A 14,232-nucleotide genomic window follows, 5' to 3' on the forward strand; every position below is an offset into this window, starting at 1 on the left:
ATTTTTTTAACAAAATGAAAATATTATGCATATTGAAGCATACTAAAAGGTCCTATAGAAAAGAAACAAGACAAATTAAATTCAATATATTTATTTTTTTTATTGCTCATTTTCATCAACAAATAAACAAGCACCCACTGCTCTAGCGCCCAGCAATATATTAAAGTATCTAGTAAATGTGCAATGGTCATAACACAGCAGTTCTGACATTGATACTGAGATGAAAATTTCAAGAAGAGGGTTGACGGAGAGAGTTACCTAAAATAAAATATTTTTTTCTACTTTTAAATCTATATACAATATGTCCTTCAATTGTGTGCAACTACAATATACTTGAATTAAGAGATTTCTATGAGGAGAGAGCTGCTCTTTCTTTGTGACAATTTTTGGAATTTCTGACTAAATAACTACGCAAGTCAATTACAACAAAATTAAGAATTTAAATATGAATAGAATAATCTAAACATTAATATTGTTTCATTTATTACTTAAATACAATTTCAATCACAGCAGTATACAGAACCCAACTAACAACAAAAGAGCACACTATAATAGAATAGTCACAACTGCTTTCTTACATGACTACATCTAAGATTTCACATCAGAGATGTCAGAGAAGCTAAACAGGACAACAGAAAGACATCAGTTTAAAGGAACAACCAGACTCCTACTGCCGTATTGCTGTCCCAACTTGGGGATTACGGATCAGGATTAGTATCTTTGTCCAGAGTCTTCAAGTTATTGAGGAAGCTGGTTGGAGTTAGGATGTGAGATGATCCTGTCAAGGAAAAAAAACAAAACAAAAACAAAACAAAACAATATTTAAATAGCAGTTCAATAGTCAGGTTCATCAGTCATAACTTCTTAATTAGCAATTGCTTACCAATCAGGACTTCCCATTTCCCATCTGTGGCTCGAGTCACTTCATAAGCACAACGCATCTCAGAGTATGACACCCCACCAATCACAAAAACAATGAGACGAGGGCCAGACCGATACTCCGTTGGAGACTTATTTTTGTGCCAGTGTCCAAAACGTGCACTGCTGTAAAAGAATTTCGAAAATGATTGAGAAACATAAAACTATTACTAAAACTACAGCTCCCTTTCAGCTATTAATTGATTTTCTGACATTTATTATTTCAAACAATAATTAATACAACTGTCATACAATGGCTCATTTTCATACCGTGTTGTCAGGAAATTGACCCTGATGAATAAGTATGAATGTGAAAATACTAGCAGAAACTCCTGAGCTTTTTTGTTTTGTTGTTGTTGTTTTTTTTTTTTTTTTGGGGGGGGGGGGGATAGCCAGTCTATATTATTATCAACTTCTCCATGTTAATTCTGCATTTTGCTTAAAAAGTAGAAAAGTACCGGAACATTCCACAGATTATGAGTAAATCTAGATCTACAAGCGTGGTCAGTATTAGCACCATCATTATGATGGGAATTCCCTAGGGATTATAGAGTATTCAAAAATGACTGAAATTTACCCTTTAAACTCTACTTCACTTTGTCAAAAGCTCGGCTCTGATTCATTTAAAAGGTTTTAAGGGGATAAAAGGTTTTATTTTATAAGATTATCTGTCATTTACCCCACTTGTTGCTAAATACAAACTGTTTTGGAAAGAGATCTACCTATCTATCTATATATATTTATTTATTTCTCAGATAGAGGGAGAGCACCGACCGACCTGACTGCAGTCTGAGTTGTGTTGATGGGTGCTGGTTCAGCGATGAATGGCCACAGCTTTTTGTCCAGTTTGTCTTCTATGGCATTCTGTAATCCAGAAACAGATGTTATAAAAGCTGTGTTGTGAGCAAAGGTGAGCAGGTCTGCCAGTGACATCTGAAACCTCACTTAGGGCTTAATACCTCCATGATGTCCTTGACGGTGGGTGTCCACCTGGAAAGCTGGTATGTGCTTTCTGTACGCTGCTTACGATCTGGCAGTGTTTTCCCAGAATTGCGACCCTGAAAAACAATGTATGTCAAATTATCAAGGGTTTTTTTTTTTTAAGTTTTATAAAATTCTCAGTTCCACAGCATGAGACTGTAGCCAAACTTACCCCAGCTATAATATTACAGCCTAGGTTCTGCAGGTTGTAAATAATGTTGCTGTCGGCCTGAATATTTGCATGCTGGATGAGCTTGGCAAGGTTCTCCTCCCCAATGCCTGAATAGACAACCAGGCAATGAAAACACTGTTTGCTATAAATAAGTAACGACAAATAAAGCTTCTCTTCAATGTAACAAGATTAGGACTTAAAAAGGATTTAAAATGTTTTGAGATCTTCTTACCCTTCTTCTTGTGAAATATGAACAGCAGTATGATGCGGATTTTGTCAAAGGCATCAATGTCACTATCTAAGAGCACAGGAACAATGCTCTTCATGGCATCTTTCAGTGGTTCCCCTTCTGCATTTGCTCCCATTGCAAGGTCCTGTGGAAGAAAGCCCTAGTTTACGATCAACCTTTACTGAATATCATCAACTTAAGACAGGCAGTTAAGAGAGGTGAATGAAACCACTTTATTCCCCTTTCCCCCAACACACGTTCTCTTTCAGAGCCATGATATTGCCATAAGACTATTGCAACAAGAAAATCTCAGATTGCAAAGTAAATCTCCAGATTTGCATTTGTAATCAGGTACGTTATGTCAACATAAAGCTAAATATTGGGTACACTAGCTATATGTAGCTTTGAGATTTCCCCTTTTTTGCAATCCTCCAATAAATGGTCACTTAGAACTGTGTAACTGCCTTAAATAATTTTGCTAACCTTACATGAATTTGGACTAAACTTCATTAAAGCCAGCAGCAAAACTTTGCGAGCAACTGAAAGATTATTTTATTTGCAACATTACACACACATTTGTAATGGGCTTCCAAACAATGTAGAACAAATGACAGCTGACAGAGAGCTGTTGCCATTTGGATCATACTGCACATCTTAAGAGCCAAAGCATGCCCAATGGATTAAAGAGACAGCTTTCAGACATGCTGACAATCCATTAGGGCAGTTGAGCGATTTACTCACAAAAAAGGCCCCATTAACACTTGCACCTCATAATGCCACAGCCATGCATAGCTTATCATTTCTCATGTGCTTGTCACTCATCTGATACTGGACTAGATATGGCCAAACATTTCCCCTCAGGAACACAAGGCATGTCTGGCACATATAACTAAAACACTGGGGTTTGGCTCCAGTTTGGATTGTGGCTTTTTTCCCAGGTCTTGCTGGTGGAAGAACTTCTACTGTACCAAGTGGTACATCTGTGTTATTACATGCCTTTAAGCTTACAGTAAGCTCACAGATCTATGATGATTTACGCTGCTGATGTGTAGTTTAAAGCGTTTTACGAAATATTATTATTTTTTAGTTAACAAATAAAAATATCAACAGACCAGAAGCAAAGAAGCACAGGAATTACAAAGATACATTTCAGGTCACTGAATGTGATGAGTCAATGTAGTTATTCCATGTCAGGCATTTTGTTTAGACAGTCTGTGTCAGTGTATTGCATTGTGCCATTTGACCATATGTGGCAGAAATGTTACAACCTAATAGACTTTTATTGCATTATAATTAATATTTGAAAACTATTAGGTTCAATAGTCCTCAAAGATAATAATTTTGATTACATTTTTTAAGTAGACATACATGATAACAAAAGCCAAAACTGAACTGGACTTTCAAAGTGTAATTTACCAACAAAAAAAACAAAAAACAACCACTATGGTGACTGCTGCAAGTCAAACATTTTATTACAAAAAATTATGTTGTGCACCAGGCTACTAACCTGCTCCACTTCACAAAGTTTATCAAGTGAGGCCTTGAATTTCTTCATACAAGCTTCAGCTAGGTGTAAGTGAGTGGAGTACTGTAAAAAAAATTACATTAAAATACATTACTAATTACTTACTTTAACATATGGCATCATATTTTTATTAAAAAAAATTAAACATAATTAAGACTGACAACTCTGATATAAGAAAAAACGTTTTCTAGGAAGTCTTGTCATAATGGTCAGATTATAACTAGAATTTTTTTGGCCCAATTTTGATCCAACTAAACTTTAGCTGGCCCAGCTAATGCTTAATTAGGCAAAACAACCATGGCCTAAATTGTATCTAATGTATCATCACAAATGTATCCTAATATGCTTCAAAAACATTTCCCTATTTTTAATTAAAGGTCTAAATAAACTGAACAGACAGTGCTTTTGGATTAGATAAATTAAAACAAACAAATAATGATAAGAAGTTACATAAGGGTTTGTTTGTTTGTTAGTTAATGTAACTCACCATGCTCAGCTCCTTCTGATACTGTGGCATCTTCTTTAACATCTGAGACAGATCTTTGATATTGGCCTGAAAGGAGAAACATTTTCCCCAAAGTTCCATCATAACACAAAAACAATACTCATGTTCTATCGTGGACTTTTCAAACACCTGAAAAGATAATGCACATAACACTCACATTGTCAGTGCACATCCTCTTGCTCTCACAAAATGTGCGAAGAAGCTCTGTCACCTTCCTGCAACAATCAAATGAGAAAATTAGTAGACACCTAACGCAAAAAAACCTTTTTTTACAATGACTCCACAATCAAGTTGTAGCAGTCGTAGAAATGTTACTGTGACAAACATACTTGGTGACATCAGCAATGTGCATGTGTCTGAGCTGAACCCAGAGTTCATCATCTTCATCCAGTAAGACGTCTTTCTCTTTTGAGTTCCCAATGCCGGTTGTCTGATAACTTTAATATCCAAAAATAAATTAAAAAAATGTTTAAAAGTCCACAAATGGAGGGACTGGTATACCAAAGACACCACACCAAACAGACAGAGCAATATAAAAATATAAAGGTAGTCCCTTACGTATAGATGTCCTGTTTGATGTCTAGCAAATCGTAAGCCATTGCTTGGAAGGTCAACTCATGAAGAACAGGTGAGACGGGATCAAACCCACGGTCAACAATGATTAGCTGTGATCGCGCCTTATCTGGACCCTAAAAATAATACAAATTAAGGATATCATCCAGTACTTTTGAAATATATGATTTAATTTAAAGATTCATTAAAAGAGACTGGCTGAAAGTACACATTAACTGTTGCAATGCCATGCAATGAAATCAATTAATTATCAATTATTATAATTTAGCATCACAGCTAGATGTAGAAAAAAGAAAAAAAAGAAATACGTACAGCATAGTATGATAAAGCACCTGACATGCATAGACGCAAAAAGGGAACAGTAATACATGCCTTTTAAGACTCATCTCAGGAGCAAGGAAATGTCAGCTAAGAAAAACAGAAAAGAAGAAGGGAAAAAAGGACAGGTCCAGCAAAGGATGAGAAAATAATCATCAGGAAATAAATCCCAGAAACCAAAGAAATATTCACAACCTGTTAAGCTGAAGAGCTGCAGAATCCCAACAGAGGTTTATTCTCTTACATGAGAAAGATGATTTAGCAGGAAAGAAAAGCAGTGTAAACATTTTGTTCACCATTTTTTTAAGATTTGAAATTACACAGCAGAGAATGTGAGAAATCGAGTGGTTGAAGACCAAAGTATTTCCTACCTCTCCCATGGTTGGGTTTTCAGCTTTGTGAGCAATGAGGCGCTGATAGACCTCTTCAGCCAGTCTAGCATTTTCCTCAGGTCCCCTAAAAACAAAGTAGAATACAACTTTAAAATCAGCATAATACATTCAGTGGGAAAAGATTTATTTGTTTAAATCTATCTCTCTTCTCATGAAGGGGCCCATACTTGCGATAACGAACTGCAGGGTACTCTTTGAGAGTGTCACACAGGGTCGCAATCTGCTCTGCCACATTTTCCAGCATTTTATCTCTTGTTTCATTTGCCTTTGAACTGTAGAAGGAGTACAAGGATTTTGGGTCATCCAGTGAGAAAACCTACGGGGACAAGAGAAACTGTGAAAGGTATTGCCTGTCACAATAAACCGACAGACAATATTACTATAACTGATTGCAGCTCGGGAAAACGTTTGTCTTTTTGCCATACAATTAAATGATTAACTGTCAAATAAGTTTTGTCCAAAACCAAAAACATTTCTAATGAAATGTCCAAAGACAATTTGGACTCAATGAAATATAAGAATTTTACCCACCTGCGACTCATATGGAAGAAAAGCAACATTGATCTCTTTTAAAGTCTTGATAAATTTTGAAACTTTGGCTCTTCCAATATCAGCAAAGAGAGGATCTGGACAAGCTAAACAAGGCAAAAAAATAAATAAATAAATAAATAAAAAAAAAAAAAGAATTAATGTCAGTTTAAGCGTTTTACACTGAAGTCTGGAAAAAAAATACATTTCTCATATTTATAGTTCCACTCTTACTGTCAGTGAAGAAGATGTGTGCTGCCTTGTATGTAAAGGCTGCATCTTTGAAATCATCAATGAGACCATGAACCGACTGTAATTGAAAACATATTCATCTTTAAAATATTATGCACATGAGAACAATCTTGAAGATATGGCAACATTAAAAGACGGAACTCTTTTGAACCTTTGCAGATGGGGTGATTAAATAAATGGCCTCCAAACTGGAGATGGGTTCTCTGCGTTTATTGATGTCCTCCACAACTGAAAAACAGAAAAGACAATATGATAATTTAATGTCATTTAAACGCAGAAAATGAATTAAGTTGGCACATTTTACTCTTCAACAGCTAAAGGTTTGATCTCTCATTTATTTAAAAAACTAAACTAAAAACTATGAATTATATCCATACTTACTGGTCACCCCCTCCGCCAAAATGTCAGACATCTTGCAACAAGAGGACAGAATTCTTGTGGTCATGTGATCCACAATAAGAACCTAAACAAAGGCCACACAGTGGTAATAAATTCAGTGCAACAAAAATCAAAAGAATTTCTTCTTTTGTATCTACCGTTACCTTCCATTCTCCATCCTTTTTCACACTCTTGATCACACCACTGATGATTTCTGTAGATGAAAAGATAATTTTGTGATGCAAGAACCCATAACCTCATAACAAAAACAAGCTAAAACGGGTCACAAGTGGAGTAAATTTAGCAACAATAATAATAAAAAAAATACTTTATGAAACATTCATATAGTCAAAATGCTCTAGATTGTTGTTGCAGCATTCATTAGTAATTTGAGCTTTTCATGAAATGTAGCTTACTGAATAGTTTCCAAAGAATTTGTGTGACTTATAAAACAACAACAAAAGTCAAAGGTCAGCTCTACTGTCAAAAATTCAAAAAACAGGAACCCTTTTTAAACATATTTAACACTTGCAGTAACAAACTTGCTTGGGTGCAACTTCCTGGTCTTATATAGACAGAAGCACAATTGTTCCAGTGACGTCCTAAGCACAACAGCTAAGGTGTGGTACGTGTGTTAAAACAAACAGCCAAATAGTCTCCTGCAGTGGGCCACTGTTCCCAAAAGAAGTTTTCATTGAATCACACAATAATTAACTAGGGTACAGAAGAAAGCAGTGTGGTAGGAAACGTCAAAAGTTGAACTGCACCAATATGATGTCTTCACTTCCTTGTTAAACCACGATTTGAACCTGATTAAAAACATAGATTCTGCTCCCTAAGACATATGACTCACTGTTTTCACAGTAATAGCTGACATAAATAGCTTGTTATGGGAGTTCATAAAGAAAATGTTTTCTTTATTCCGAGTTAGCCATCACTGTAATCACTATTTTATGATTGCTGTATAAATCCTGGTAAGGTTCCTGGTATTATGGTGGCTACTGAATATATGTGTATTATGGTTCAGGGCTTTTGAGAGAAAGAAATGGGGAGGGAAAAAAAAAAAAAGATTTCTTTTTTTGCACCAAGTGTGACCTTCATCACTAACTAATGATTTTCCAGGTCGCTCATACAGGGAACTGGAAAAGATTATACTTTCGAAGAGTTTTGTTAAATCTAAAAAAAAAAAAAAAAAAAATACCCAGTTTGCAAGGAAACTTCCTTATTGGGATTTATTCTCTCACTGCTCTGAATACAATATTGAATATGAGATTTTATTTGATATTTTTGGCAAACTCCAAATAGGTTAAGTCATCTTGTATGGACAACGTTTTCAGCTAATAATAGCAGATAGTAAATTACAAATCATACCGCTTTGTAATGGTATGGTTTTTTTTTTAGACTTCTTAAAAGAAGTGAAAATGTGAGATGAAGGAACATAAACCCAAACTTAATGCTTCTAAAGTCTAGCAGAAGCAATTAGCATATAATTACAAATAAGCATTACTAGATGAGCCTTGTGAATACGTAATGTTTTAACCCCGGCATGCGTTTTGTTTTGTTTTTTTACTTTCAACGCAATGTACTACAAGTTATTGTGTAACAAAAGTTGTGACTTCCTGACGTTTTACAGCCTAAATGTCCAGGATGATTTAACAGATCACAAGCGAAGTTACTAGACTTCCCTTTCAGATTAGCTAGCCTGGGTTAGCCTATAACTTGGACTGTCACAACATTTTCAATCCCTAACGTCGCGACTTTTAACTTTCAAGTGTGGCTAATGTCACAAAACACATGAAACTTCAGCAAATTAAGCAAATACTGCTATCACTACGTGTAACACTATTATTTTATATATATATATATATGACTTTTTAAATGATGACATCGGTTCCTTCGGCAACGTTAGCATATATATTAGGAGTGAAGCAGGAAGAGTTAGTGAACCGTCATCCACAACACGATTTTGTTTAATAAATTGAACGTCAGTTCATCAAGTTACAGCGATAAAGGTTACAATAAAGTACTTTTTTTTAACTGTAATAAACTGCTACAGTGAGCTCAGATACAATAAATACGTCACTTACTTTCTCCGACTACAGCTTTCAGCCCAATCGGTGCCATCTTGACAGCAGTGTTCTAGAGAATTGGTCACTTCCTTGTGGTCTAAGCAAAGCTTCGAAGCATTTGAAAGCTAAATACTGCCCCCTACTGTCAAATATATCACCATTACAAGAGTCTCGTGCTTTGGACTTTTTATTTGCCCCGGTCTTATGGAACAACCTTCCTGTTGCTATTCGGGCGTCTGACTCTATGCCACTGTTTAAATTACGGCTGAAGACTTATTTGTTTAATCTTGCCTTTCCACCTAGTTAACGCTTGGTGTGCGTTGGTACATTTTTATCCGTTATGCTTGTGAACTACTTTTATATCTTATGATTGTCAAGGTTTTTATAATTGATACGTGCCAGGTCCTTCCTCTTTTCCCTCCCATCTCCCTTTTCCTATTTTATTTTTGTCAAGCACCTTGGTATACCCTTGGTTTTTTAGTGTGCTTTATAAATAAAGTTTATTATTATTATTATTATTTAAGTTTTTGATTTAAATAACAAACACGTAGAAGTATCCTAGACTGCATTAATGAGTTATTTTCGCCTTAAACAACTGGACACAATGAAATTAGTAAGCCTTTCTATGGTCGTTTTGATTGGTTCAAGTGTAGGCTACATCCATATATCACCGCTTGGCTTCTGTCATTTACATCTATTATCATAAAATGAATAGCACTTACCTGCTTGTTACATTATAAAACAGAGAGCTTAAATATGGCTTCAGAAGTGAATGACAGTTGTAAAAGATAAACAGTAGTAAGAAAGAAATTCACACTCTCTCTCACCAGTGGCCCAGGAGACAGCCATGAGGGATCCAGCTGGCTGTATTGTACTGCCAAATATATTTGAGGATATGAGCTGACAAGCCAAGGGGAAAATCTGTCAGCACTTCAACACCATTGATAAAAAGTTTAGCTGTTGGCTCTCTCAGATGTAAATATTTATACTTAGAAGATTATATTTCCATTTGGTACGACTCCTTCAAAATGATTAATGATTTCAAATCTCCAGGATGTGGGAACAAGTCTCACCTCTTAAAACAAGTAGTAATGAAAAGTTGGGCAGCACAGAAACATTCATTCAAGGAGATATGGTTTAGTAGAGTATCAAGCCTTTACTGAAGGTGTACAAACTCTAAGTGTTGCAAAGGAAGCAGTTATTAGCCATTATTAGTGTAATTTTGTTTAAAACATGTCCTACGTTTTGCATAATATGAGATGCACTTTCATTTAACATCACTGTCGTTCATTCAGTAAATAAAAGCTTTTGCTTTAATAAATAAAACATAACAAAAAAAAAACATAATTATATGGTTTGCTAAGTATATGAATAATCAAATAATCAAGCAAATTCTTCCCCACAGTGATACATGGAAAATGCACTTACAAAATATGACATAACTTAATCATCATTATTAAAAATACCCAACTAGCATCATTCATTCAAACAGAAAGCACATCAAGTTGTGCTAACTGGAAAACAATTGGTTTATTCTGTTAATTATTTTAGAGGAGTTTCTGGAGAACTGATTTATAGTTAGTTTTTATTTCTGTTAATCTGAAGCACCATTATCTAGAATACAATGCTGCAATACACTACAATATAAGTAATAGGACAAGGTAAAAACATTTTAGGCACTGCACCTTGCAAATAGATAATAATAAACTAGATTCAATCTGATGTGCAGCTCAGTATTTATTTTAAGGCAATGTAAAAACAACAGCTAAGAAAACAATTGTACCATTTGAAAAACCATGTGGGGAAAAAAAAGTTGCACACAAATGAAAGCACAATAAACTTATTAGGCATAAATAATTATTACCCAGCGCATCTTTGGGAAGAGTTAATCTAGCAGAAATTTCCAACATGAAAAGGGCATACTCCAGTCCAACTTTTTTCCTTGGGCCTCAAAATCACTGCCAGACAGTTGGTATCATTGGTAAAGGGTGGAAAATCATTTTCTTCAACATGTAATTTTCAGTTCTCAGATTCTAGAGGAATATTTTTTAATAGCCGCTGCTCCTTACGAACACGCATTCGCTCTTTGAAGTCCTCCAACTCTTTTCTCTGAAAACAGATATATAGAACAACCATAATCAAATAATGTGCTGTTTAGCAGTAACTCAGCAGTCTTTATGAAAATACTGTTCTTTTTGAACAGGTCAAAGACATTGAGCTATTGACAGACAAGTCAAAATTTACAACTCCCCTATTCTTTTATGAACAGTCCATAAACATCTGGGAACTGAGGACAATAGGTATTCAAATTTTGGAGAAGACTGTTATGTTATGGGATGATATAAGATTCTAGCTGCTCAACAGTCCTGTCTGTCATATGTTTTTGGTTGATGTCGTGCCAAATGTTTTCATTAATGCACCCCTGAACCATTAGAGATAAAGGTTTTTGAACTGAGCAGTGATAAAAAGCTGGATAGCTCCTCTCCTCCTAATAACAAAGAACATTGTGTCCATGTTTTCCAAAAAAGAATTTCAAATTTCAATTTGTTCCACCACATAACAGTTTTCCACTTTGCTCAAGTTCATTTTAAATAAGGATTGACTCAGAGAAGACAGCAGTGTTTCTGGATCAAGTTGCTTCTTCTTTGCAATATAGCACTTTAACATGCAATTATAAATGGTGTGGTGAACTGTATTCATGAGCCTTTGCAGCAATTTTCATGACAGAATCCTCCCTATTTTTAACACAGTCCCACCTCATGGCCTAGAGATCATGAGCATCCAAGACTGATTTCCGCCAATGTCCCTTGTTCACAGAGATTTCTCCAGATTCTTTGACACTTTTGGTGATATTATGTACTAAATATGACAAAGTCTTTTCAATTCTAAATTAAGGACGATTATTTCAACATTATTGATCCACAAATTTTAAATGCAGTTTTTTGAAGATTAGTGAAACTCTGCCCATCTTTACCTCCCTTTTTAAAATGTCTTTTTTTATGTTTACACACAGCACACACACACATCATGTTATTCACCTTTTGCCAATTTACAAAACTAGTTGCAAAATGTTCCTCCACCTGCTTCTTTTTATTACCACTTACCTTTTGAATTTAATGGCATGTTGCTGCCATTAAATTCAAAATAAGCTAATATTTTTCATGAAACAGTAAAACATTTCAGTTTAAACATTTGACAGTTTCCTATGTTCTACTGTAAATAAAATATGGTTTTGAAATCTGCAAATGATTCTATTCAATTTTATTTAGATTTTAAACAATGCCCAAAGTTATTTTGTTTGCTCTTCATCTAAGTCACAACTATTGATGAATACAGATTTGACTAGGAAGAGAAACACATTTCATGTCTTTATTAAACACACCGAGTCATCATTAGTCCATACTGGAAATAAAATATTTGAATGTCTGCGCTAGAGTACATATGTTTATGGTGTTATTGAGATACTCCTCCTTATAAATAAAAGCACAAAGTCTAATTACTGACAAAGCCTTTCCCTTCTCGAGAAGGACTGGTTGGTGTGACTTGATGATAAAACCTTTCACAGGGTCCTAGAAAAAACTTTACAGATACACAAAGCTGGGAAAGACTACAAAGCATTCCTTAAGAAGAGGGTATTTGCCAGCCAATACACACTCCATACAAATTCTGGATTCTAACAGTGGGTCTTGTGCAAAGATCATAACATACAAACCTGATAGAAATGGAAAAAACCCACAGAGGCACAGCAAAATACGCACGGACATCAATACAAGATGGGGTTTTTTCGCCACTGAGGTTCTACAAGTTACTAAATTCAACAATTAACGTCGTTTTTTTCCAGCCTGCACTGTGAGTGATTCCTAAAGGTACTCAATGCAGATAAGAAAAATACAAACCTTGATTTGTGTTGATCGCAACTAACTTGTGTGCATTTTTCTTACCTGCGATTTCTCGTCGGGGGGGAAGATTTCCCTCTGTATACCACAAAAATAGACAACATGGCACAGAGAAAGATGCAAAAATTGTTACTACAAGTATAATTATCTAGAGAAGACCGATACATAAAATAAATTTCTAACCTTTCTCTTCACTATATACTCTTCAAAGTACTCTGCTTGATTTGAGATCCAAAACATGGTCACAGGAAAGGAGAGATACAGCATCATCTGTGCAAAACAAATTACACGCATCGGTTTTTAACATAGAGTAGAAAACTGTACCTCTGCTAGCATAATGAAAACGGCTAACTAGAGCGAAAACTAAACCCTAGAAAGTCGAAAGGTCTCAGAATGTAGGGAAAATATACATGTCCACGGCCTTAGTATAAAATAAATACTTACGCGAAATACCTCTATTTTAACACCCATTTTCACAGTGAACAAGCAACCTTATCCAAACTCTTACTATAAGCAAAGACCTTCAAACTACTTCCGGGTTACGTCTAGCGCAAGAAAACTATGGCGCATGCGTTGGTGGTTGTGAGAAAAGATTTTTAATAGATGAAAATTGAATGTGTCACTAAATCTGCTGCAATATACTACACAGTACACATTTTGGCTCCTCGATCAAATCAAATTTGTTTCAGACAAACACTTTTTTACATCGCACTAATGTTTGGATTATGGCATTATAAACCGAGGTTGTCCACAGAGGGGCTCCAAAACCACCGATTCTGTCCAAATGTAGTTGATCGGTCCTTTCTGAGTAATATTTGCAAGCGGATATTTCAGATAACTTTAATTGGTCCGACCTGAATGGTGACTGCAATTCTGTAACTTTGATATCATCTTTTAAGTAATTTCAGAACCAACGAGTGCACGCTAAGCACCATACTTTGGTATAGTTATGTTTATTATAGCTTCAGTCCTTAACGTGATGTATTCCTTCATCACCTGTCCCAGCTACCATAAGGGGAGGGGGACGGTACACCCCGGACAGGTCGCCAGTCTGCCACAGGGCTGACACAGACAACCATTCTATGGACAATTTAGAATTACCAATTAACCTAACCCCACTAACTGCATGTCTTTGGAATGTAGGAAGCCTGAGTACCCGGAGAGAACCCACGCAAACACAGGGAAAACATGCAAACTCCATACAGAAAGGCCCTGGCCTGATGATACAATCAAACTCAGTACCTCCTTGTCAGGCAACAGCGCTAATCACTGCGCCACCGTGCACTTATACTCTTACCTGTTTATTTTTTGCTCTCCCTCATTTTGTATGAGAAAAGGGACAGAGGCCCTTTTAAATGCTTGAGCACCCCTAAAAAGTGTCTAAACTCACCAATATATTCCTTCAAATGCAAAAACTCAGTTGATGCCTTCTTTTCCCCAAAGCTTTATTTCGAATCTTGAAGAAACTGAGAAAGGTAACAGAATAGCTATGTGTT

General features: G+C 35.6%; 2 protein-coding genes across 2 annotated transcripts; both read right to left on the minus strand.

The window, feature by feature from the left end:
* Window positions 1–85: 85 nt before the first annotated feature.
* Window positions 86–9,002, minus strand: stxbp2 (syntaxin binding protein 2). The gene is made up of 19 exons (XM_005745336.1): window positions 8,859–9,002; window positions 6,936–6,985; window positions 6,775–6,856; window positions 6,545–6,621; window positions 6,376–6,451; window positions 6,145–6,248; window positions 5,781–5,929; window positions 5,593–5,677; window positions 4,889–5,019; window positions 4,660–4,767; window positions 4,488–4,545; window positions 4,313–4,378; window positions 3,808–3,888; window positions 2,304–2,445; window positions 2,072–2,178; window positions 1,878–1,976; window positions 1,697–1,782; window positions 884–1,044; window positions 86–778 (listed from the first exon to the last, which is right to left on the minus strand). Exons 1-19 carry the CDS (start codon window positions 8,893–8,895, stop codon window positions 699–701), a joined length of 1,779 nt encoding a protein of 592 aa, XP_005745393.1. The 5' UTR covers window positions 8,896–9,002; the 3' UTR covers window positions 86–698.
* A 977-nt stretch (window positions 9,003–9,979) lies between these two features.
* Window positions 9,980–13,290, minus strand: pet100 (PET100 cytochrome c oxidase chaperone). The gene is made up of 4 exons (XM_005745338.1): window positions 13,181–13,290; window positions 12,920–13,006; window positions 12,782–12,814; window positions 9,980–10,949 (listed from the first exon to the last, which is right to left on the minus strand). The coding sequence occupies exons 1-4, from the start codon at window positions 13,205–13,207 to the stop codon at window positions 10,860–10,862; spliced, it is 237 nt and encodes a 78-aa protein (XP_005745395.1). The 5' UTR covers window positions 13,208–13,290; the 3' UTR covers window positions 9,980–10,859.
* Between the last annotated feature and the right edge of the window lie 942 nt (window positions 13,291–14,232).

This window comes from Pundamilia nyererei, unplaced genomic scaffold (genome assembly GCF_000239375.1).
Source record: "Pundamilia nyererei isolate P.nyererei 1_Seehausen unplaced genomic scaffold, PunNye1.0 scaffold00158, whole genome shotgun sequence".
Taxonomy (NCBI): domain Eukaryota; kingdom Metazoa; phylum Chordata; class Actinopteri; order Cichliformes; family Cichlidae; genus Pundamilia; species Pundamilia nyererei.

Coding starts and splice junctions, on each gene's coding strand:
- stxbp2 (XM_005745336.1), bottom strand. CDS start 8,895: ATGGCACCGATTGGGCTGAAAGCTGTAGTCGGAGAAA. Junction 6,622..6,774: donor TTTGGCGGAGGGGGTGACCA/GTAAGTATGGAT, acceptor TCTGTTTTTCAG/TTGTGGAGGACATCAATAAA. Junction 1,783..1,877: donor CCGTCAAGGACATCATGGAG/GTATTAAGCCCT, acceptor TCTGGATTACAG/AATGCCATAGAAGACAAACT.
- pet100 (XM_005745338.1), bottom strand. CDS start 13,207: ATGGGTGTTAAAATAGAGGTATTTCGC. Junction 13,007..13,180: donor TTAAAATAGAGGTATTTCGC/GTAAGTATTTAT, acceptor TGTTTTGCACAG/ATGATGCTGTATCTCTCCTT. Junction 10,950..12,781: donor CCCCCGACGAGAAATCGCAG/GTAAGAAAAATG, acceptor ATCTGTTTTCAG/AGAAAAGAGTTGGAGGACTT.